This window comes from Megascapheus bottae, chromosome 5, assembly GCF_031878675.1.
Source record: "Megascapheus bottae isolate mThoBot1 chromosome 5, mThoBot2.hap1, whole genome shotgun sequence".
Taxonomy (NCBI): domain Eukaryota; kingdom Metazoa; phylum Chordata; class Mammalia; order Rodentia; family Geomyidae; genus Megascapheus; species Megascapheus bottae.
The window spans coordinates 12,684,902-12,710,404 of NC_143513.1; the positions used below are offsets into that span (position 1 = coordinate 12,684,902).

Genomic DNA, 25,503 nt, shown 5'->3' on the forward strand with positions numbered 1-25,503 from the left:
CTGCTCTGAGGCCAACATTTTGTTGTCACAAGGCTGACACCCAGCCACAAAATACTTTTACTGACTGCTGCACACCTGGAAAACGGCTGTAAAAACAGCTGGCTGGCTCTGGAGGCAGCTTGAAGAAAACTTATAGCTAAACTCAATTACATATACGTGTGACTAAGTGCAGTCTTTCCTTCCCTGAGGGGAGAAAAAGAGGAAGAGAAGCAATGTAAACATTCTGAGAAACTCACTATTCAAACCATAAGGAATATCTTACCAAAGAATTTTAACTTCATACAAAATCAGCCTCATCTTAGAGATGGCAGATCAAATGTCACAAATTCGAAGTACAAATTTCATGAGCATTCATATTATATTTGAAATAGCTGATTTGTTCATTACTTTTACTGTGATGTTCTTCAAACATTCTAGCTATTCATCTATGATACTTCAAATATGCTGATGTAAGATTCATAATAAATTAATTACATGTCAAAAAACTAATGCCAGAAATGCTATATTTCCAAAGGCCCAAGTTGTGACCTATACTCTTAAAATAACAATAACAACAAAGCAATGAAGGAAATTTTAGAAATAGTTTATATATATACACATATATATGAGAATATAATTATTTTTTTCCAAATCCTACTACTATTTATTATTCTCCGAGGTAAATAAAATTGGCATGAGACATTTGGCTAGCATTTACTTAAATCTAGTCTCTCATTAAAATTAGTGTCCTTTATACAGTCTAGAGAAGACTGAAAAAATATAGTTAAGAGGTTTGTTCCCATAAAGTAACTAAAGTCATGTTATCCTAAAGTGATATCAGTTAATTTATGACTATCAGAGTGGGTCAGACTCTAATCAAATTGTAGAAACATTTCCAAAGTGATTATTCAATCAAATGACTAACAGGGTTAATTAGGAGCCATAAACATTGCTCTGAAGTTCATCAAAGTAATGACTTGCCCAGAAAAATTACTGCTAATTAAATTGCCTGCTGCTTTCATTTCTACCTTATCTAATAAAAAAATCCAACCAATGAAGTTTGACATTACATTTTAACTTTTGCTAAATGGTCAACTAAGATCCATGCTAGTTAAATGGGTACTTCAAAGGAAATGTTTTGTGGCAGAGAATGGAAGCTTTGTCAGGGAACAAAACTTGCAAAATTTAACAACATTGATGAACTGTGACTTTATCTACACTATCCCTTAGTACATCACTGGTTATAATTTTAGAACAGCTGGTATTACACACTTTACCAACAAGTACCTTGTCCTTTCATAGGCCTGATTCTGAATCTCAGATCTGACATTTCATTGGTGCGGACATCATGTTATTGTTATTTAATACGCCCAAGCCTCAGACTCCTATAATGGAAGCAAGGCTATGAATGAGACCAAATATTACAAGTGATATGCAATGAATTTCACAGAATTTGACACATGGTACTTATTATTAACAACAAAATATTTCCTAAGTGGGTCTCACAAGTGTTTAAACAGAGTGAATCACCATGTTTAAACTAGTAATAATTATATATTGAAATAACCTTCCTCTATATCTTCATTTGCTTCTTAAATTACATCAAGTGGCTGATCTGCTGATTATCATTGTGCTTATTCTGGAATAGTCTTCACAAATCCACAATTTTATGTTATAAAATATACTGAATTAGCACTCATTATCTATTTGTGATTTATAGCAGTTAAGGCAGAATCTCTATTACAATTATTTTCTTGAGTATTTTAGGATACAGCTTTTAAGGTTTTTCTTTTCTTTCTAATAGTACTGCCTTACTGGTTGTTCCAAAATAACTTTGGCCTTAAAAAGTTCTCGGTTCTGTCTACAAATTGACTTAGGTAAATTTAATTTAAGGACAGAGGATTTTTATTCATTTAGAAACTTGTGGATCAGAGACTTCTATGACATCCTATTATTACTAACCAAAGCAACTTGTAGAAATTAAACCACCTCTAATTTATTACAGAGGAATTGGGGGTTACGAAAGCTGATCTAACATACTGCAAAAATTTACAGCAGTGATACATTGCTGTTAGTTTAATGCCCTGGTCAATAGACATGGAGTTATCAAGAAATAAAATAAATTGACACTCTCCAATTGAGTTTTTGTCTTGAGTATTAGTAAAATAAAATCCTCTTTAACTTAAGACTGTAGAAAAGATACATCTGGGAGGGGAAAGAATATGTCTTAGTCTCTTGACTGGTATTTTAAATCTATGCTGGAAAAGATAATACAGATTTCAAAGCTGTACCCAAGGACCTGACCACAAAGCACAACTTTGAATTTGCACATGTAATTCTGCTAGGCACTGCTCTGCATTTGCATATTTGCTGCCCAGTCATACAGAATGAAAATGTTCTCTTTAGGCCTTTATTTGCCTGCATTTATAAAGCTAAACCAGACTCTCCCTCCTCCTTCCCTTTTTCCTCCTTCCTCTTCTCTCCCTTTTTTTCTCTTTCTTTTTTTCCCCACAGAGTCTTAATATGTGGACTGGCTTCTGCATTCCTGCCTCAACCTTTTGGATGCTTAGATTACAGTCACAGACCATTAGGCTTAGCCAGATATAAAGGTTTTCTAGTAACACAGGCATTCAAAGGTTTTCATAACTAACATAAATCTTAAAGATGTGCTTAAATACAAATCTCCTTCAGTACCCTTCTAATATGTTTTTTACAAGTGACATACAAATATATTTGGCATAGCAAATCAGAAAAATTCTATTGTCTAGTGTTCTACAAGAATATCCTAAAGGATACTAATAAGAAGGAAATTTTCCACCCCTAATGTCATCCTATTGTGAAACAAACCTAAAAATCACTAACTTCAAAATAGTTCTCAGGCTGGGCATGGTGGCTCACGCCTATAGCCTGTAATCCTAGCTACTAGAAGGCTGAGATCTGAGGTTCACGGTTCAAAGCCAATCCAGGCACAAAGACTGTGAGACTCTAATCTCCAATTAACCATTAGAAAACTAGAAGTGGCTCTGTGGCTAAAGGGGTAGAGCTATAGCCTTGAGCTGACGAGCTCAGGGGCCCACAGTTCAAGCCCCATGAACAACAAAAAATATATTTCTCAGTAGCAGTATGCCTAAGTCCACACAAGAAAAAGAAGGTTAATGTGAAGGAGAGACAGGCTTTGATAAGATCATCTCCCTATCAATCGCAAACTTTCAAACAGAATATCTCAATTACAACAGCCATTAAGAAGAAGGTAGAAAAGTTGGAGAGTGATGAATTTACTGTGGCCTCATTCACACTTAGATATAATCTTTCTCTTTAAAGCTATTAGTAATCTGGGAGTGCATGCAATAATATAAAACTCTACAAAAATATTTCTTCCATCCAAGTCTAGTAATAAGTCTATGGATAGATTTGAGTATGGAGAGAAAACTATATTAGACTCTCTGTAACTATCATAGTTTTTTCAAATCTTGAAAGAAAGTAAGGAAGGAGGAAGAGAAAGGAAAGTAGGAAAGGAAGGAAGGAATACACCTAGGTGAATTAAAATAATTTTAAAATAAAAGCTCCATATTGTCATAACAGTATATAATATTGCCTATGAAACAATATCTCATACACACACAACATAAACACACACACACACACACACACACAGAAGCAAATCCAAACAATATTAGCTTATACGGTCTTTCAGAATGAGTTCTGTGCAAATTTTACAAGCCCATTAGCACTGTATTAAACTGGGCTTAAAAGTTTAAAAAGTTAAAGTGATGGAAGCCCAAGTGTAATTCAGACTTGAATATTGATGAGACAATATCATACTCTCACAGTTAACAGTGAGGGTGGAGAAAACACATTATAGACTGTCGCTGATCAGCTGCTACAACAGAAACAACAGAATTCTGAGGCAGAGGATTATATGCTGTGCTTCCATTCTGAATCTTACAGAGCTAGAATCCATATGATTTTTTTTAAATTTTATTGCCAGTTCTGGGGCTTGAACTCAGGGCCTGAGCACTGTCCCTGGGCTTTCTCAAGGCTAGAACTCTACCACTTGAGCCACAGCATCATTTCTGGCTTTTTCTATGTGATACAGAGGAATTGAACGTGGGTCTTCATGCATGCTAAGCAAGCATTGTACCACTAGGCAAAACTCCTGGCCTTAGACTCCATATCATTTTGAAATGAACACATCATGGAGAGCTTTATCTTGCTTTCATTTCCCCTTAATAATTTGTTCTACTTGCTCTAATATGAATAATACCAGCAAGTTCATCATGGCTTTCCCTCTGTCAAAAACAGCAATGGTATTGATTGTGTTAGTAGATTTTCACACTTTGATATCTTTAGCATAAAAATGTCTTTCATTTCATTTTAATTACTATTTTATTTATTTATTTAATTACTATTTTATTTATTTTAATTACTAAAAATAAAATTGGCATATTATTAATGGAGTAATAGTTGAAGAAATATGTAGACGTCAAGATAAAAGTATTCCACCAAAAATCCTTTATTATTAACTGAAGCTTTAATATATGCTAGACATTATATCAGGATATTCACCAATCATATTTGCTCTTAGAAATAGATGAGCACTAAGAAATAGATGGGACTAGCCCTTTTTCTAAAGTAACTATCAAATTAATTATAAAAGTTATTCCAAATGACAGAACTCTTGACCCAAGATTTAGTGTATTTCCAGCTCATACACAGTGGGTGGTTACGTTTTTTAATCTAAGAATAAACAAAACATAGATTATGTGGATAAAGCCATGAGCTGGAAGGACCCACACATTAGAAGGACGTTACTAGAATAAAGAGTTCAAAACCATTTGTCTAAGTTAAAAGGGACAGTAAAATAAATCTCAATGATATACATGTCAGTTTTTAAAGCTTCATTTTGCTGTTTGATTCCTGTCCTCTTTGTAAAACTTAGAAACAAAGAAATAAATGGATAGAAACTTCAAACAAACACCTTGAAAATAATAAGCATCTATTTATCCTGAGATACATTGCTAGGGAACCATTCCAAGTTATTCGAGTACTAAATGAAAACATTTAAGAAAATAAAATAGCTGTCCCTTCCTCTTAAGCACAAAAATACTTGAAGTATAAAAAATTCCCCATCAGCTGGATGCTGGTGGCTTACCCCTGAAATCCTACCTACTCAAGATGAGGTCTGAAGATCCAGGCTTAAAACCAGCCCAGGCAAAAAAGTCTGTGAGACTCTTATCTCCTGTACTTTACTCAGAAAAAGCCAGGGGTGATCCAATGGCTCAAGTGGTAGAGTGTTAGCCTTGAGCACAGAGAGGCTCAGGAACAGCCCTGAGTTCAAGGCCCAGAATCAGAAAATAAATAAATAAATACATAAATAAATATAATCTTTTGGCACAAAAACTCAAATTCATATTCAGTTTTTAAAAGAAAGTTATGTGTCCCTTCATTTTTTTATCCACAGACAAACACACATAGTTTTTACAGTGTCTCATTTAATTTCACATCTCAGTTCTACTTTTGAAAACACTCCTGTACTCATTTCCATGGCAGTAAGCAACTCCAGGCCTAGCAGTCTGACCATTTTGTTTGAAAAGAAACTACAAATCACCCCTTATAAAAGTATACTCCATCCCTTTCAAATTCCCCTTTTCCATGCTTGAACAACTCACAAGGAGATTATCCTTCCCTCCCTCTTTCCTGCCTCTAAAACCCAAATTAGACCTACACAGAGGGGCTGAAATGACATATTTGAATGGAATTCAGACCCTCCAGTTCCTGTTTATGTTTCTGATTTGAGAATGCTGTCTTCTCATTCTCCATACATTAGCAACACTGCAAGGCCATAAATAGTGTCTAGTTACACACAAGCAGGACCAATGAGAATTAATCATTACTTGTAGTCAACTGGCAAAGGCAGCAGCCGATGGAACACTACACCCTTCAGCTCTGTATAAATGGACATTCCAGTGAGTGAGACTGTGTGTGTGTGTATGTGTGTGTGTGTGTGTGGTATGTGTGTTTCCTTTCAGTCTCCATTTTATGAATGAAACTCCAGGCTGTGTAGAGTCCATTCATGTAAGAGAAATGATTACAGGGCTTTGCCCTTAGGGATCAATCAGTCATGGGTAAACCTGATATGATTGGTTTAAGACAGCCGTCAGCCTTCCATTACAGACTTAAAATGCAGTCCCTGTCCATTTGACCTGTGTTAATGCATAAAGAGTAAATCCAGACTGTAGTCTCAATTCTCAAATCAAATCACTTGCCAATCCCACTTACTGTAACTGTAGATTTAGAGCATACTGAAGCATCTCTTAGAAAAACTGATATTGTGGACCCAGAGTACAGGTTTGGGAGATGTGATACTTTTAACTCAGAAATGAATAAGGAAAACATTTATGTCACATGCTAAGCAACAACACACAAAGTCAATTGATGATTCCAATGCATGACCAATCACTGGCTGAGTAAAAGAAAACTATCTTTGGATGCTAGAGAAGCAGATGGATTGTTAACATTTTCTAAAGGATCAAACGCTTGTAAAATTCCCAAGGGATCTTCCACCAGCGTTTGTTTAAGCAATAGTTTAATAGTGAAGAGGAAGAACATGAGCTGCCATGTCGCAGAGAGAAAAATAAGACCTAAGCAAACGATGCTTTATAATAAAATAGAGCCAATACCAGTTCTGAGTCTGTTATGTATCAAGTGCAAAATGATGATCATCACTATGCTAAAAAATTATGGAGGAGGAGTTTGGTCTAGCGGTAGAGGGCCTGCCTCGCATGCACATAGCTCGATTCCTCAGTACTACATACAAAGAAAAAGCCAGAAGTGATGCTTTGGCTCAAGTGGTAGAGCCCTTGCCTTGAGAAAGCTCAAGGATAGTGCTCAGGCCCTGAGTTCAAGCCCCAGGACTGGCAAATAAAAATATTAAAGATGGTAATGTTTAAAAACATCTAGCCTAGCACTGATGGTGCATACTTGTAGCTATTCAGGAGGCTGAGATCTGAGGATCATGGCTTGAAGCCAGCCTGGGCAACAAAGCCTATAAGACTCCTATCTCTAATTAAATCACAGAAAAGGTTGGGAGTGGTTCTGTGGCTCAAATAGTAGAAATAGTAGAGTCCTATCCTTTATGAAAAGGAGCTCAGAGACAGAGTCCAGGCCTAGAGTTCAAGCCTCTGGCACCAAAAAAATAAATAAATAAAATCTAGAGCTAGGTGCCTATAATCCTAGCTACACAGAAGTCTGAGAACTGAATATTGCAGTTCAAAGAAAGTCTCATCTCCAACTAAGCAGCAAAAAGCTGCAAGTGGTGGTACGCCACTCTCATTGGCAGTGTGCATCACTAAATTATGGTTCATGAAAGTATAACTATGCTCCTAAAGAAGATAGGTGGAAACATTCCAGTTTCTGGTTATAAACCTATGAAGGACTGCTTACTATGAGTGGCATTCTAATTTAATATTTAGTGTGTGTGTGTGTGTGTGTGTGTGTGTGTGTGTGTGTGTGTGTGTGTGTGTAGGTACTGGGGTTTGATGTAAGGCCTTGTACTCTACTTTTGTAATTTTTTTTCAAGGTGGATGCTCTACCACTTAAACTACAGCTTCACTTCCAGCTTTTTCATATTTAATTGAAAATAAGAATCTCTTATTTGTCTCCCCATGCTAGATCTAAAATGCAATCCCGACATCTTATTCTCCTCTGCCAGGCTAATATTTAAGTTCTCTCTTGGGGAATGGGTGCATAACTGTCCAACACCCACTTTGGCTATCTAAATAGGATCCTATATGACAATTTCTTTAAGAAAAATATCAACATTTCATTAAAGTATGAGCTTGGTCTCACATAAATATCAAATATATCCATCATTTGTGGCAGTTTTAAGTTAACCATATTCTAGTTCTAACATATTTAAAATGAAGTCCATTTTTCGTGTTTATCAGTTCTCTGCCTACATATAATCTTTAAAAGCCCAGGTTTCTCCATCAGCTTTTCTTAAAGCACTAAGGTAGTAAAGAAGTTAAGGGTGAACCTGGAAGAAGTTTCAGGGATACATTTAAATATGAAAGATGAAAAATGTTTTCCTTGTGTCTATTTTATTTTGGGAGGTTTTCTTTTGTGTAAATTATATATATATATATATAACTTTTTATTTAAAGAGAAACCCACTCACATCTCTTTTAGATACTTTAGTACCTCATAAGCTTATTTGTGAAAAGTGGAAACTGAACACAAGTTTAAAACTCACTGCTGTAGTCAAATTGTAAGTATGGTGTTACCCAGGGCCATAAAATTCAAGAAAGAAGGCTCAAACTCAAAAGTTCAATATGGATTGTTCACTTGGTTTTTTTCATCGGTATAATTCTAGAACGCTATTAAAACATCTCCATAATTAACAGTGTTTGCGGTATTTTTTTCGTTTTCTTTCAAGTGTTTAATCTTACTAGAGATTGAACTCAGGGCCTCCTGTTTGTGAGGTAAGTCACACCCTAATCCATTTAGTTTCAGTTTGCAGGCAGGATCTTGTACGTTTGCTCAGATTCACCTCAGACCTCAGCTTTTTCAGTAGCTAGCATTATATATAATATGCCTGGTGAGAGGTGTATTTTTAAAAAGAAAGTAGAACTCATTTAAATCATGCATATTGCTTGAGATGTTATATTTTCCCACTTCACAACAATGAGCCTAACAAGGACAGTATCTCTTAAACACCTAGTAATGTGCTATATGCTCCTTGCCAAATTAGGAAAAAGCAGTTTCTAAATCTTAAAACAGATAACCTTATCCTCCGGGTCATTTTAGATAGCCCTTTGAAAATACACAAAAATAGTTCATCTATCCAGTCATGGCAATGAACGCCTATCATCTCAACATTTAGAAAGCTGAGGGAGGAGAATTAAGAATTGGATCCCAGCTTGGGTTATCTAGTGAGAACCTCTTTCAAAGGAAAATCAAACAAATTAAAAAAACAAACTACACCCAGGTTAAGATAAATAAATGATCAACAGTGTGTGTAATGTGACATAAAGTGTTACTCTTTAAAACCAAGACTGATTTCTAGTTTAACCCACAGTTTACGGTTTTTCTATAAAAATCAGACAATTTGGTTTTAGTGGGTTTGGCCTGCTACAATATCTGTGTAACTGATGGAAGTTACTTAACTTAGACAATCTTCCCTGACATATCTCTAAAAGCTGGGAGTGAAGAAGGAATATGTAATATAGGTGCTCTCTAAGAGCTCCATGCCTATAAAGATTTATAATTCTATCAAATATCTATTTACATCAATTTTCCAAATTAAAGCAGGGCTAACAACATTCGTCACCAGTTAAGTGTTTCTGGACTCTATGTGGAAAGGACTCAACAGTAAGAGCAAAAGTGGCCCTAAAATTTACCATTTAAAAATGCAAAATGGTTCTCTTAAGCAAACCTGGATTAGTCTTTTACCAGTCCTATGCTTTTACTTCCTCTTCTACCTACACTCAAAGTATGTGGCATTAGAAGTCGAGCTGTGAGTAGCTCAAGTGCTAGAGTGCCAGCCTGTCACTAAAAGATAAATGTGCCCTGTGTATGCGACACTAACCCCATGTTCTGATTCTAGAAACCTTTCTTTTGTTCCAGAAAGCTCTTTCCTTATCTATACTTATGAACTCTCTCATTCTAATTCTATCCTCCCCTCCCCCGCACCCATGCCAAGTTTCTGTGTGTCTCAAATATTCACTAGGCTTTTCTTGCTCATTCTTAAGGAAAAGTTGCCAGAACAAAGTCAATGAACATTGTTGATATTTTCTTTAGTCAATTTATGATAACCGTTTACCCAAAAGCCCCCTGAAAAATACTACCCTAAATTATTAAAAATAAAGCATAATATAACCTATGCATACAACTCTAGTAAAATATATTGATACAAATTTCTAAGACAACTTCTTCAGTGGCATTTTGAGCCTATGAAAACACACTTAGGGGCACAAAAATAAGCAAATAACTGTAAGCCTGTAGAAACTGGATTCTATAAGAGATTCTGAATAATAAAGACTTCACATAACATACTGGACTCATAGTTGACTCTTTTATGTGATCACTTGGTCATGAGACAAGAAATATAATACATTTTGGATTGAAGAAATCCAACCAACAAAGAAAGACAAAAACAGAAGCTTTCTTAGGCTACAGAAGAATAACAATAGTGGAAATAATGCATTTAACTTTACAACGTAATCTAACAGCATCATTGTCACTCTCTACTCCTTTACTACATTGGCTTTTTAAATTCCTACTTTGAATCTCCTCTCTGCATTCTGATCCAAGTATTTTATTCAACTCTTGAATAAATCTTTCTACTCTGCTGAGATACTATTTTGAATTTTTTTATCTTAAATATTCGGCAGTTCAAATTGCATTCCTGTAATTATAATTATCACTAATAGAGCTTCCATTTCCCATGTCATAATTAATGTCAGGCTTTATTAGAGTACAATCATGCTACCTTTCCTCTTAGAAGACATCTTTTATTGTCACAACATTTATGGTACATTGAATTAATCAATAAAGAGACCTACAGGCCTTCTGGAAGGATGACCTTTGGATCAAACATGTTGGATTATGTGACTTCAAAGGGGATGTTTTGAAAATTTATTTCTAAAACTAGTAGAAAATAGTTCCTAACAATAGTGTATATTGAAAACCAATAGGCGAAGAAACAAATCACAGATTCAAAGATAAATATGTAAACTTCCTAAAAGACTATTTAGTATGTTCCCAGCAAGAATCAAGTATCTAGATATTATATTTGCTAGTTATATGACAGACACACAGGTGTCTACTTTACAACAGCAATCTGATGGCCAGAAAAATATATTTGATATGCATAGATTTATTTTATAGGTCCTGGTTAGAATTTTTATATTTGTTTAAAATCATAGCCCACAACTTCGTATTTATCCTTTAACTATTCAAATAAAGCAAACCTGAATCCTAATGACAATAACAAAATTATCAATCCGAGGTAGTGTACAACTTTCACAATTTAAAATATAACTAGAAGTTTGGCACTGATGGCTCATGACTGTAATCCTGGCTACTCTGAGGATTGTAGTTTGAAGCCAGCCCAGGCAGAAATCTCTAGCAGATTATTATCTCCAATTAAATCACAGGAAAATCTGGAGGCTGGAAATGGTGCTGTGGCTCAAGTGGTAGAGTGCTAGCCTTTATCAAAAGGACCTCAAGGACAGGGCTCAGGCACAGAGTTCAAGCAAGAATCAGGATGTGGTGGGGGAAATTATATATATATGTGTATATATATATATATAGAGAGAGAGAGAGAGAGAGAGAGAGGCAAAGTAATAAAAAAAGTTAATAGCTTCTCAAATTGTACTTCATACATCAGTACAAGATACAAAAGCCATATAATGAGTGATTGTTGTCCTTAATGTACTATGTTATCTCTCATCTCTTTTGCTGTCCCTTGGTTATCTCATATTGTTATAGTATTTCACTTTGTTATCTGATATATTGGATATATGCATATTTGGTTATTTGAAATTGGATAGGGAAGGGGGAAAACAAGATGAGGGGTGGGGGTGGGGGAAGGGAAATGGGGACCAAGACATGAGAAAGGGTATCAATGTATGTGAAGTAATATACCTTCTATCTGGTGACTATAATGTAACCCTTCTATTAATTACAATAAAAATATATGAAAAAAGATACATGACATATATTTAGAAAAGATAGGCTACAATTTTAGAATGTTAAGCCATGTTTTTGAAGCTTACGAATGACACAGCTGTGCTGTGTCACCTAGTCACTTGCTAGAATCCATGGTACATGTGGCCCACAATTAATGCAATTAACTCTTTACAGAGCCAGCTCACATACTTTGGCCCTCATTAGAATCTTTAAATCTATTTTCTGATTGTCTTGCATATTCTCACGGAAAGTTATACCTGCTCAATACATTAGTACATATGAATAAAACACAAGCATAAGGATAAGATATATGTGCAGGAAATCACAGAATCAAAATGCTGTTTTACACAATGATTACTTAGGCTAATTTATATGATGTCCTTTCATAGGTTTTTGAAATCACCAAATTCAGAATCTGTAGCAAATTATAATATTGTATGAAACAAAAAGATCAGTGAACAAGATTGAGAACTTACAGAGAAAAAAAGTATATTTATAGCAAAGGTATATTAAAAATCTTTCAAAATTTTAGTGTTAAGTATGGAATAGACAGGCTTTAAAGTTCTGAATGGAAACCAATATGAGCCATTTAAAGATAATCCCCAAAGTACAGGCCTTGAGTCGAGAGCTCACAGTATAACTTTACATTTTTAAATGAAAGCCAGTGCCACTGACTCTCACTTGTAATCTAGTTACTCAGGAGAAGGAGATATAAGGATTAAGATTTGAAGCCAGCCCAGGAGGAAAAGTCTATAAGATTCTTATCTCCAATTAACCAGCAAAAAGGGTTAGAATTGGAGGCGTGGCTCACATGATAGAATGCAAGCTGGAGTGGAAATGGTCACAGCCCTTAGTCCTTTGGATTTGTCTAGTAAGGAATGGTGCAATCAAACAATGGCCAGAAGACAACTCTCAGTCTCAAAGCTTCCTCTTGTCAGGCTTTGAAAGACATTCATAACAAAGTAGGTTTTTGGTTTTTGCCAGTCCTTGGGGCTTGAACGCAGGGCCTGAGCACTGTCCTTGAGCAGCTTTTTTCTGTGCATGTGGTACTGAGGAATCTAATCCAGGGCTTCCTACAGGCTAGGCAGGTACTCTATCACTAGGTCACACTCCTAGCCCAAAGTAGGTGTTTTTTTATGGAAGCTGGAAACTAAGGGCATGGAAACAGCTTTTTTTCCCCCTCAAGAAAATTTGATATAAAAACTGAACAATTATTCTTTTTTTTTTTTTTGTGAGTCTTTGGGCTTGAACTTTGGGCCTGAGCACTGTCCTTGGGCTTTCTCAAGGACAGACTACCACTTGAGCCACAGCAGCATTTCCTGCTTTTTCTATGTGTGTGGTACCAAGGAATCGAACACGGGTCTTCGTGCAGGCTAGGCAATCACTCTACCACTAGGCCAAACTCCTGACTCAAAACAATTATTATGAAGGAAATCTTTTCATAAAAAATAAAAAAATTCTTACCTTTGCATTCAGACAAAAGGAAATTACAGTTTTTCTGAAACATATCCTTGTCTACAATCCATTATTGGCCACAGATATGACAGCAATAATGTTTTTAAGTGTATGGTGTCCTTAAATATTAACTTATATTGTGTGAATCTTTTCAAAACATCTAAGATGTGTAAAAACAAATATATGCCCTATTTTCTCACATTATCAAGAGAGTTAAGTATTTCCTCTAAAGACTTAAATTTTAGTGTTGGAAAAACTGATGGTAATTGATGGAATAGATTTTAAGTCTTTCCCAGAAAGATTTCTCTCCCTCTTTTTTTTTAAACCTCTTCTCCTCTCCTGCCCCATCATCTCCAGTACAGTTTCATCACTGCACAAATCTCCCTCTTAACAGACTGCTCACTGAGCCAAACCTAAGCTCTATGAATGAATCACACATAACTATTCCAGTCAGTATTATATCTGTGTTCTTATTTATGAGCTCTTGGAATCTTTGACATCACTATATTTTTAAGTTATATAGAAGAAATGCCCTATCTAGAAGAATACTGTTTTATGTAAGCATTGTTTACAAACATGACTGTAAAAGAAAAATGGAAAGACAGAAAAAAGGAAGAAAGGAGGTATGGGTGGAAGGAAGAAAAGAAGGATGAAAGGAATGAAAGAAGGAAGCAAGGGAAAAAGAAAGATAAAAAGCAGCTATTCAGCCTATTATGGGCCTATCATTCTAGCTACTCAAGCGATAGTGGCAGAAGGATTGTGGATTCAAAGCCAGCATAAGTAAAAAAGATAGGGATAGGTACTTGATTCAACCAATTTGGTGTGTGAAATACTCTGAGTTCAATTCCAAAAGAAAGAAAAAAATGAAAATCAAAGGAGAGAGAGAGAGAGAGAGAGAGAGAGAGAGAGAGAGAGAGAGAGAGAGAGAGGAAAGAGTGAAGGAGAAAGAGAAAGAAAAGAAAGACAGACAGAAAGGAAGGAAGGAAGAAAAGGAGGAAGAGAGAGGGAGGGAAGGAAGCAAGGAGGGATGAAAGGAAGACAGGAAGGAAATAGATGAGAAAATTACTATGTACTCTATTGAGCCGAAAACACACAATTTTATAAATCATACTTCTCTTTGAAATAATTTTATTTCTAGACATTGTTTTCATTATCAGCATATGCAAAAATGGTTTGATAGTTCAACCTGAAGAGAAAGTTTCATGTACAGGATAAAATCAGAAAGATTTTACTTTATAAATGGGCATGCGTCACCCTGTCTGACAACACTATCCAAATTGACAAGGGAGGTGAAATATGCTTTACATGGAATGGCATGGCAGTACAGGCCTACCTGAATCATATGCAAAATCTCTGGGTTCCTGTTTAATCATCAGAGGAGGGGGGAAGCTTTGGCTGGACACACCGCCAACCATGGTGTTATGTTCATATACTGGGTCGTGGTACTCCTGCTTAAAGCCTTGTGGTGGGAAGGGAATGTTTGGCTCAGACATCTGGCGTTGGTACATAGGACGTCCTTCCCTTGGCATTGTCGGCAAAGGAGGAAAGGAGTTACAAGGTTCAGAAAGCTGGCGGCGAAATCTGGGGGATGAGAGAATATGTTTCAGACAGGTAGAAAACTCAGACTATTCTTTTAAATTAGACCAAAAACTTTTAAGTGCTAGTAAACAAAACAGTACTCAGTGATCCAAAGTATTCATTTTGAAAGAACACAACATTTCTCTCTCTCAGGTTAGCAGCATTTTGATTTTTATGGTTGCTGTTGATTGTGGGACTTGCACAAGGATTGCACACTGTCTCTGAGATCTTCAGCTCAAGGATAGTGCTCTAGTACATAGAACCACAGCATAACTTCCAGTTTTCTAGTGGTTAATTGGAGATAAGTCTCACAGACTTTCCTGCCCAGCTCGGCTTTGATATGGTCCTTAGATCCTGGCCTCCTGAGTAGATAGGATTATATTGTGAGCTACCAGCGCCTGGCTGCATTATGATTTTAATCGTATGGTGACTTATGCTTCTCTTCTGACTTATACCTTGCAATTATTTCAGTACATTTCATAAATTAAAGGTATATTGTGAGCAGAGATAGGAGAGTAATAAACTACTTTGAATAATCCTTTTGTTCTGTGTTTCTCATCCATAATATTATTGACCCACCCTAAAGATGTAGATTAAAGATTTAGAAGTGCCTAAAAATGCCCCAAGAGTACTTAAAAATAGCCTATAAACCATCTATAAGCAAAAATTAGCCTATTAACCCCCTCCCCACTGAAAACATTCTGAGACTTTAGGGAAGATACCATTTAATCTTGCAAATGTCAAATAAAAATAAGGTAGAAACTAAACAATGGCAAAGCGATTGCTTTAGCATTTCTAAGAAGACTGCATCCTGTGATTTAACTCTAGGCTCACTGGCTGCTGTGGAAAGCACTGAAATTCCACCTACACCTGCAGAAAATAAACTGAGAACCTCGGATATTGAAGAAAAAAAACAGGCTGACTGGCACTGCATTCATTTCCCTTCTCTTGCTTATTTCATTAGCCAAAAAAAGAAACAGAAATTATCATTAAGAACTGTCAAGGAGTGAATCAGAAAATTGTAACTTGAAGATAAAATAAGAAACTAGCTCACTTGTGAAGCCTTAAAAGGAAGTTAATAATGCTTGTGCAGAAAGCTTTGTAGGGAATCAAACCATGTGTTCTTACAAAGCCGACCTGATACCAGTTGCATTTTTCCTGGGGACATAGCAACATCAAACACATGCTTCACAGTAGGCAACAGGGTGTTCTTATCAGCCACTGACCAGTGGTAAAATGAAAGTGAAGAAACTTCTGGAAGGAAGCTGATGGATAAGAAAAGCATTCTGGTGAACTTATGGGTTCGGAGAAAGAGGCAATGACAGAGACAGAGACATATGAGGGGGAGGAGGGGAGGGAGGGAGGGAGGGAGGGAGGGAGAGAGAGAGAGAGAGAGAGAGAGAGAGAGAGAGAGAGAGAGAGAGAGAGAGAGAGAGAGAGAGAGAGAGAGAGAGAGAGAGAGAGCCAGCGAGCTTGCATGCTCTTGGTCAGTAGGTTCACAATGGAGTGCCAAAGGGCTGGCCTGAGGCTGAGGAAAGGAAACAGAGCACAGGCCAGTTGGCCATAGAGTGCTCCCAGACGGAGGTGGGGTGCCTATGCTAGGTGGGGCTATCTGGGAAAGGATCTGTTCCCCAGAGCAAATTTGCCATTTGTAATAGAGTGCTTGTCATTGGTTTGGCTAGAGCCCTCTAAGAAATCCTCAGCAGAAACATAAGGCATGGGAGATTTTCCTGGGATTGGCCAGCTGGTACTGTCCTCAAAACCCAGTTGGGGGGCAGTGGGAAAAGACCCTGAGCTTCCCTCTTGTAGTTCCGGGCCGGCTGTTCTGAGTCTCAAATATTTGACTTCAAGTTGAGAAACTAAAATGGATTTGGCTAAAGCAATGCCAGTTAGGTCATCTAAAAACAGACACTCTGTTTATTCGGCAGTCACCTTCCCAAAGAAATAACTAGTCTGGGTAGATAGAACCCTATGATTTTGGCAGCCATTTGAAGCTTGAGAGGTTGGGTTAGGAAGAACTCTGGGAAATCACCAGAAGTGGACAAAATAAAACGGTTCTATTTTTGTGCTCTTTTTATTTTTTTTTCCTTTTTAGCCCCACACAATGCACATCTGTTTAATAGCCCACCCAGCAATACATTCTTTCATCTGTTTACAAAGCTGTTTACACAGATGCACATACCATTTCACTTTGACAAAGCTTCAGGAATATGGGGTGAGAAGGGGAAGATAATAGTTGCTATTTCATAACTAAACCACAGTAGGACTAGGGGATGGAAACAAATGTAGACGATAGAGCTCAGTCTCAAGCTGGAAAAAGAACGCCTTCATCTTATTCCTTCACACCCAAAAAAGTTTCAGAATGTGAAATTATGCCAATCAAATAACCCCCAAAGAGAAAGTTTGAATGTTGCTTTTGTATTTAGAAAGTTGCCTATACTACCTCTTCTGCTTTCTTGGCTTATCTGGAAGGTCCTTTTGGCTACAATGGTGTCAGAGTCAGACAGCGTACTGACTTGTGGATATAGTATTCAGGAATTCTGGTGGCCAATTATTAAACACAATATTAAAAGTTGTATCATGTAACTTGAGATGAGTGGGACTGGGAAAGAGAACGGATAGGAAGGGGTAACTGACCAAGATTCATTGTACTCATAAACTGACATGTTGATTTGAAATCTCTTACTTAAACTTTTCAAAATAGAATCTCACTGCATAACTTCACCTAATAAGATATATTAAAAAAGGCAACGGAAACCCAAAAGCTGCTTCTTCCTAATTTTACTACATTTCACTGCTGCATCAGTAGTATTACAGAACTAAATAACAGTGTGAAATCATACATTTTTTTTTCCAGCTCACATTCAGGGGTTGTCACAAAGATAGCTTATAGCCAGTAGGCCAAATAAATGCCACACATGAAATCTTTATGACACCAATGGTTATATACAAGTAGAAAGAAGGAAGACTGAGATCTGTTGTACATAATCAATGTGTATTTTAAATCATATATTTAGAAAAATTTCCAGTAGTTTATTTACATATGTCTTTGTTTTAAGAAGTCAGAATCTACCAGATCCTTCTAACTAGTTCAATGTTTGAGTGCTTGCCTTTCCCCCTTCTAACACTAATTCAGTCTCTGTCTCTTTAATTCAATGTTCTTTATGTCCACGGATCTATTGGTGTTAAATTTTAATCCTTTGAAAACAATGACCAACACTTTTAATCAAAGAAGCTGTGTTATGTACAACTATGTATAGCTAAATCATTCAATCTCAGGTAAAGAACCTAGTTCCATAAGCCACCAGCTAAAATTAGTCTCTTAACTTTACAGAAGAACAGACATATGCTCATAGAAATGGGATGATCTGATTTAAAGTTTAAGTAAAGCAATGTAATTTAAGTAGAGTGAAAGGAAAATGTTCAAATGTCAGAATATAGATTGTATTCCATTTTAGCAACCCATTTAAATGATTTAAATGTTTATAAAAGGCATGGGATAAATGACCTTCTCTACAAATTTCTTATAAATACATAGTAAGCAAGCTCTTTCAGATATTATGTATCTATGTGCAAAATTAACATGCTACCCTTTAAACTAACATAGCTCTTCAGAATTAGTCATAGGAATCTCCTCCAAGAATAGAACGAACAGTTCTAAAGAAGGACGGTTGTGTGCGGTTTACCTGTGGTCCATGGGGTAGCTGCTGTCTGGTAGAGACTGCGATGGAGGGAGGTGAGCTGGAAAGGCCCGGTCAGGTTTCGGAGTGTGTGTAGAGTTTGGAGATGCATGATGTAGTGGGGACACTGGAGTACTGGATGGTGTGGGGGGGTTAGAGGGCCTCATTCCCACTTGTGGCTTCTGATCATAGGCACTATCCAGGGAACAGGAGGAAAAGAGAACATTTGGTGCTTTAAGCAAACTTCCTTTTTTTTTTTATTTTTCAAGTTTTCAGTCCTGGGGGAAATATCCCTTTAAGACTTATGTCGTAAGGGTGCTAAACTCTTTTTTTTTTTTGCCGGTCCTGGGGCTTGAACTCAGTGCCTCAGCACTATCCTTGGGCTATTTCAAGGCTATGGCTCTACCACTTGAGGCACAGCACCACTTCTGGCTTTTTTCTGTGTACCAAGGAATGAAACCTGGGTCTTCGTGCATGCTAGGCAAGCACTCTACCACTAGACCAAACTCCCAGCCCCAAGGGTGCTAAAATCTTGTCAGCACAACCATCCCTTTTAAACAGAATACGGAATAATTGATATGAAGTCTTATAATGATGTAAATACATAATACATAAAATGTGTATTTTGTATATATAAAACAATTTAGAAAAGGAAAATTTCTTTGTATATACAAAGCAATTTGTAAAAGGAAAATTTTTCAATGGAAATAACTGAATTTTTCCATCTACTTTCTATTCGTTATTTTTTTTCTTTATTTTTTTTTGCACATACAGGGGCTTAAACTAACACTGAATACTGCTTTTTGGCCTTTTTATTTAAGGTTGGCACTATACCACTTGAGTCACACTTCCACTTAAAGCTTTTTGGTGATTAATTGGAGATGAGTATCTCAGGAATTCCTGCCTAGGATAGTTTTGAAATGAGATCCTCAGATCTCAGCGTACTGAGTAGCTATAATTCTATCTACACATTCATTTGAGTGAATGCTATGGAATCCTCCTACAGCATTACATTATTCTTATGTTATAACCTTTCATTTATATTACATTTTAAAAACAGTAACAAACACTAGCTTAATAAGATGGAGACTATATTTGTTCTGTCTTTATCTTTATGATAGAATGTTAAGACAATATTTTTGCCTTTTTCAATGTTTTTTATATTAAATCAATGACGGTTGGATTAACTTCTTCACATAGGATAATAAAGATTAATGAGGAAAATTAAAGTGTCTGATATACTTAAACTTTCTTAGAGCATGAGAACGAGCATAAAATAATGTTATTAAGAATAAAATTCTATTACCATAGCCTAATTTCCACTCATAATGACAGTAGAATAAAATGAGTAAGCTTGATCTTAAGTTATAAATTCAAATTGCTTTCCTATGTGTGGCTTTGGGGAATATGATTTCACTAATTACTGTAATCCATAAAATGTTTTGTTAAAGACTGATTTTACTGAACAAAAAGATATTTTCAGTCTGAATCACTATTTTCTTTTAAAATAAAAAATCAAATAGTGTTTTTCTTTAAAAGGAAATGTTCTAATTGACATATTTAATAATTTATTATCATTCCATCAATACAACTGAATTATATCCAACTGCAAAAAAACTTCACAGAAATGGAGTATACCCTGTGAATGTCTATTTGAGTTTTCAAGCAAGGTTAGCAATATTCAAATAAAGAACCAGCTGATAGATTCTACCTATGTTCTTTATTAGAATTTCTAAACGAAAACCTGCTTCTTTTGAAATGTGGTTCATCTGACTCATTTCCATGACAGAAGAAACAAACGACTCATTGTCTATCCTAAAATATTACTTTTTCCCTGTGAACTGTTGTATTAAACATTATCTGTAGAGACATGGAAGAACCGGAATTCATTTCATATGTCATATATCACTGAGAATTATTGGTCCTAACAAAAGGTGTTCAAATATTCAAGCAATCCCTCTGCTGTTAATTTATGGAAGTGAGCTATGTTATATAAAACACAAGTGATTTCAGTCACAGTTCTGATCAATGTTGAGCTGCAGTGATAATTCTGCACCGCGCTGCTTTGTTGATAGCAAATTCCTCAATATGTTAAATAATTGTATTGTGGATACTCAGTATCTTAGAGAGAAAATGCAAGAAATATTGCTAAACAATGAAACACTGATCAATGTATTCTTATGTGTACTCAGTATGCTTTCAGACTTAGTTGCTACAAGATTATGTCCATATCTATATCTATATCTTTGCCATTTCAACTGAGCTGGCTCATAATTTTAGGCTCTAGTGAACCTCTCAGAAGAGCAGATATAAAAGAACAAATAATAACAAATTACCATAATAGTAAGCCAGGCACAAGTGGCTTACACCTGTAATCTTAGCTACTCAGAAGTCTGAGATCTATCACAGTTGGTCCAAAGCCAGCCGAGGCAGAGAAGTCAATGAGCACCTGTGCTCGAGATTCAGTGAGACTCTTTGTCAGGAGAGATACTCTGGCTCAAGTAAGTGGTAGAGTGCCAACGTTGAGTGAAAAAGCCAAGGGACAGCTCCCAGTACCAATACCTGTAACCCAAACCCAAACCCAAACCCAAACCCAAACCCCAAACAAAACAACAGTAGTACTGGCTAGAAATTATGAGAGGGTACCAATAGAAGTTTCTTGACTCTTAGATGCTTTAGATACAAAAGGATATATAGCAAACAAGATGAGAATAGGAAGCTTTTAAACTATAATGGATAATGAGCCTGAGCTAACATAACTTATAAAACCATATAAATATTTGGAACCATTTTTATACGTTTCCAAACCAACTCCTCTTCACAACTAAGTTTCTATTATAATTGCAGTAATATTCAGAACTCAGAGCCAACCTGTGCTTTATACAATTGGAGGCTAATATGAAAAGTAAAAGCATGCAATTCACTATGAAGAGTTTTGAATGAACATATATGTTATCAAATTTTCTACCAAATGAACAATATACTTTCATGGCACCACCCTTTATTATCTATCATTAGAAGAACTGGCTTTTTAATAGATAATAGCTTCTTCCAAGCCTTACAAACTTCTAGTTTGATTGCAAATGTCCATGAACGAACCAAATATATCATCTGCAGTGCCTGTCAGAAAACTAATGTAGTGCTTAGACTTGCCAAATGTTTCTTCTTTTTTTTCTATAAACTCTCCATCTAAAGTGCATAATGCATCCATGCTAATGGGAACCTTCACAAGCTGCTCTGCCAAACATGACCCTCTTTTCCAACCCAAGATGCACTGCAGTAGAAAAAAGCAACTAAGGATTGAAATGAAAATTATTCCTTTAAAATGATTATAAAAGTGTACGATTGGAGGGTAAATGGTTCTTGAAAAGTTCCGCTAAATGTATTAAATTAGCTTGTTATGTAAATGAAGATATAACTTATAAAATTGACTGGAGATTTGATATTTTTCAGAATTATTTGTTTCCAGAAGAACCACCACCCTGTACCCATGCACGGGATTGCTTTACCTGACATTGTACAGGCACTTTTCTCCATAGCTGAATTTAAAGGGCTGCTCTTGACTGCAGGTAGAGCCGAGTTCTGAACATGGACTGTGGGGTTCTTTCTTGATTTTCAGTGGTAGGCCATGAAAAGCCACTACAATAAAATAATTTAAAAAAAACTCATAAAATTAAACACATTTAAAAATTAAGCATACTATTATTTGATTTCTCTTCTTTAAAATACCATTAGCATTTCATAATAGTTGTACACATATATAATATAAAGATTGAATATATATGCATACATATATAATATAAAAATTATTATGTAACAATAAACATGCTTGAATTTTCTCCCTTAACTTAAAGTAAACCAAATCACTAGCAATTTGTTTATCTGCTATTAACAATTCTAGAAGCTCATTTTTCAGAAGGGAGGCTTGGAAAACATTTCAGAAAGATTTCCAGTGACTAAAACAAAAAATAAAACAACTGATTGGCCCAGAATCAACTGAAGCCTCAAATATAATTTTAAGCACCACTGAAATGAAAAATACCTCAAGTGCATCAATAATAATGGTTAATGGAATAACAACTAAAATACGACAAAGAAATTCCATGGGTGGGTCCAAAGGAAAGAAATGATATTTTGGAAAACATTTCAACATTGTTAAAAACAATGGTTATTGACAAAGTACAGCCCACCTACAGAATTAAAATACCTACATACTAGAATTGTCCATATGTCAAAACTAACAAAATAATTATTCTGTATCCTAATATAGTATGCTATTTTATATTGCTTAAAATATATTTAGTATGTTTCATGCATGTTTTTAGTTAATGTAGATTCATTTATAATGAAAATAATACAGATCATTCAAGATCAAAAAAGATAGAGAAACGTATATGAAACAAGTATATTTTCAGATAACTGTTCATTAATGTAGCCTTAAAGCCAATATATAAATATCATCATATTTTTTCTGCAATGTGAAACTGAATAGAAAAGCACTAAGTAAGGAACTGTTTTTGTTAAAGGAGAATATACAAGAACCATTTTTATGACCAGACATACTGGTGCATGTTGTAATTTCAGCTACTGAGAAAGTGTAGGTAAAATCTCTTTTTGAAGCTGGAATATGTTAGAAAAACCCTATTTCAAGAATGGAATAAAAACAAAATAGCTGGGTTATAACCCAAAGTTGTAGGGATCTTGTCTAGCGAGAAGGAGCTCTTGGGTTCGATCTCCAGTATCACTTGTTTTTAAATATCTAATATCCACAAGCTGGGGGAATCTGGATATACACACTGATGGAACATATATTCTGGAAATGTACTCAAGTTCCTTGAACAAAAAACACGTGTGTGCATTTTATAAAGGAATATATCACAAGGAAAACCATAGTTTGTGATATCATTTAAACTGTATTCTACCATTACACTACAATGAATTGTCTTCTATGCCATATATAATTTTAACTTAAGAATCATGAAACTTCAGGACACTAAACATTCTATATATGCATACAATTTTGACAAGTGTCCAATCATAGTTTAGTCATAAGAAACATCCTAGAAAACAAATTTCTTAAGGAAGTGACTTTAGCTGTCTAAAGAAAATTTCACAATTACAATATGTATTTTGGTTCAAATATTTTCTTTTTTTTTTGCCATCCCTGGAGCTTGAACTCGGCCTGAACACTGTCCTTGAGCTTCTTTGGCTCAAGGCTTACACTCTATCACTTAAGCCACAGTGCCACTTCCAGCTTTGGAGGTTTATATGGTATTGAGGAATCAAACCCAGATTTCAGGCATGCTAGGCAAGCCACATCCACAGTCCTCAAAATATTTCCTAAATACAATATGTACAGACAAACACACCAGTACTAAATATGACTAGTCAAGGGTGAGAAGAAAAAGACAGGAGAAGTCAAAAAGAGAAAAGAAAAGATTCTGATAACTTTCTATACACCAGTTACTCCAGGCCAGAGAGTTACAGTATAATATGTGTGAGGCCTTGGGCTCAATCTTCAATACAAAAATTGAAAACAAAATTTACAGTTTATTAGCTTCAGAAAGAAAAATCTTGAAATGAATGTTGAGAGTCAATTATGATGGGGATTTGTTTGTATTATAATTTGAACCAACAAACTCCAAAAGGAAATCTTGTATAGACTTTTAGTATAGACTGGGTACTGAATAATTGGATGAATTATGTGAAAATAATAAAATTTCTTAAATTTTCTTGAAAGTATCCTAGAAAAATTAGGTGTGGCAAATGTCAAAAGCTGCCTGATGGACAAGGGTATATTACATTATTTTTATATTTTTTCTCTACACAGTGTTTTGTTTGCTTGTGTTTCCTAGTATGTTTCTAATAATTTAAGTATGACTAACATTTGTTACAATTGTGCACACATAGGAATTTGGTGTTTTTACATATTTTTATGATGGAAAGTTTGCAACATATTTATATTATTCTATAAGAAAGTCTTTTGTAAATGATGTATTTGTAGATATGTGGGTGCAAGAATTCTCAAATAGCAAATGCTATATGATAAAGCATGTAATATATTAACAAATGATAAATTTAAAATTATAATTAATGCTGCTGCTCTTGAAAGCAGTTTTCAACTGTTCTTTAAACATATACAGCAAAATATGTAGCTTTTTGCTGTTTGGATTAAGCATTGAGTTTTACATTTTTCCAAGAAAATGGAGTGGAAACACATAAGGAGCCCTAGGGGTACTCCAAAATTGTTTTTAAATATGTATTATTATAGAACTGGGTGCCAGAGGCTCACACCTGCAAACCCTAAGTACTCAGGAGACTGAGCTCTGTCCTCTGGGCAGGAAATTCTTTGGGACTCTTATCTCTAATAAACTACTGAGAAAAATGCGCAAAGTGGCCCCAGAACTCAAGCTGTAGAGCACTAGCCTTGACAAAAAAGCTCAGAAACTGTGACCTGGCCTTGAGTTCAAGCTCCAGGACTGAAAAAATATATAATAATAATAATAGTAATGTTATACTTGAAAACTCAGACCTATTTAGATTAATAAAACTTGATAAGACCTAAGGACCAAATAAATTTATATATAATGCAATGTTTATAATGGCATATTGGCAGGTATAGACAATATTGATGTTTCCTTATACCATATTTTATGTTCTTTATTTACTTATTTGGAGTATTGGAGTTTGAACAAAGTATTTCTTGCTTTCTGTGGAAGCACTCTACTACTTGAGTCATGCCCCTAGCTCTTATTTAGTCTAATTATTTTTAAGACTATATCATAGAAAGGCACAAAAATAACAAAGGATAAGTTACCCAGTAATGAAATCAAATCCATAAACAAGGTCACAGAAGTGAAGTTTAAAAAGCCAATAACAGAAGAATATACAATAGATAATTTCAATAAAACAAAAAATGAATTTAGAGTGGCTGTGTGTGATTTATTTGGAGGACTAATTAAGATGAAGTCACTAAATACAGATACTGGTGACTCCTGCCTGTAATCCTCTCTACTCAGGAAGCTGAGATATGAGCCTCAGTGGACAAATCACAGAGACTCTTATCATTGATTAACCAACAAAAAGCCAGAAATGGTAACATGGCTCAAATGGTAGAGTG

At 35.5% G+C, this 25,503-nt stretch overlaps 1 protein-coding gene across 9 annotated transcripts in view; it reads right to left on the reverse strand.

Moving 5' to 3' along the window:
* Nucleotides 1-25,503, reverse strand: part of Etv1 (ETS variant transcription factor 1) — a 104,438-nt gene that overhangs the window by 22,477 nt on the left and 56,458 nt on the right. For all 9 annotated transcript variants that reach the window (XM_090332706.1, XM_090332705.1, XM_090332707.1 and 6 more), the window contains 3 exons: nucleotides 21,893-22,022; nucleotides 18,390-18,578; nucleotides 14,459-14,706 (listed from right to left, as the gene is read on the reverse strand). In XM_090332706.1, the coding sequence (XP_090188832.1) occupies nucleotides 14,459-14,706; nucleotides 18,390-18,578; nucleotides 21,893-22,022 (567 nt within the window). The remainder of the gene's footprint in view (nucleotides 1-14,458; nucleotides 14,707-18,389; nucleotides 18,579-21,892; nucleotides 22,023-25,503) is intronic.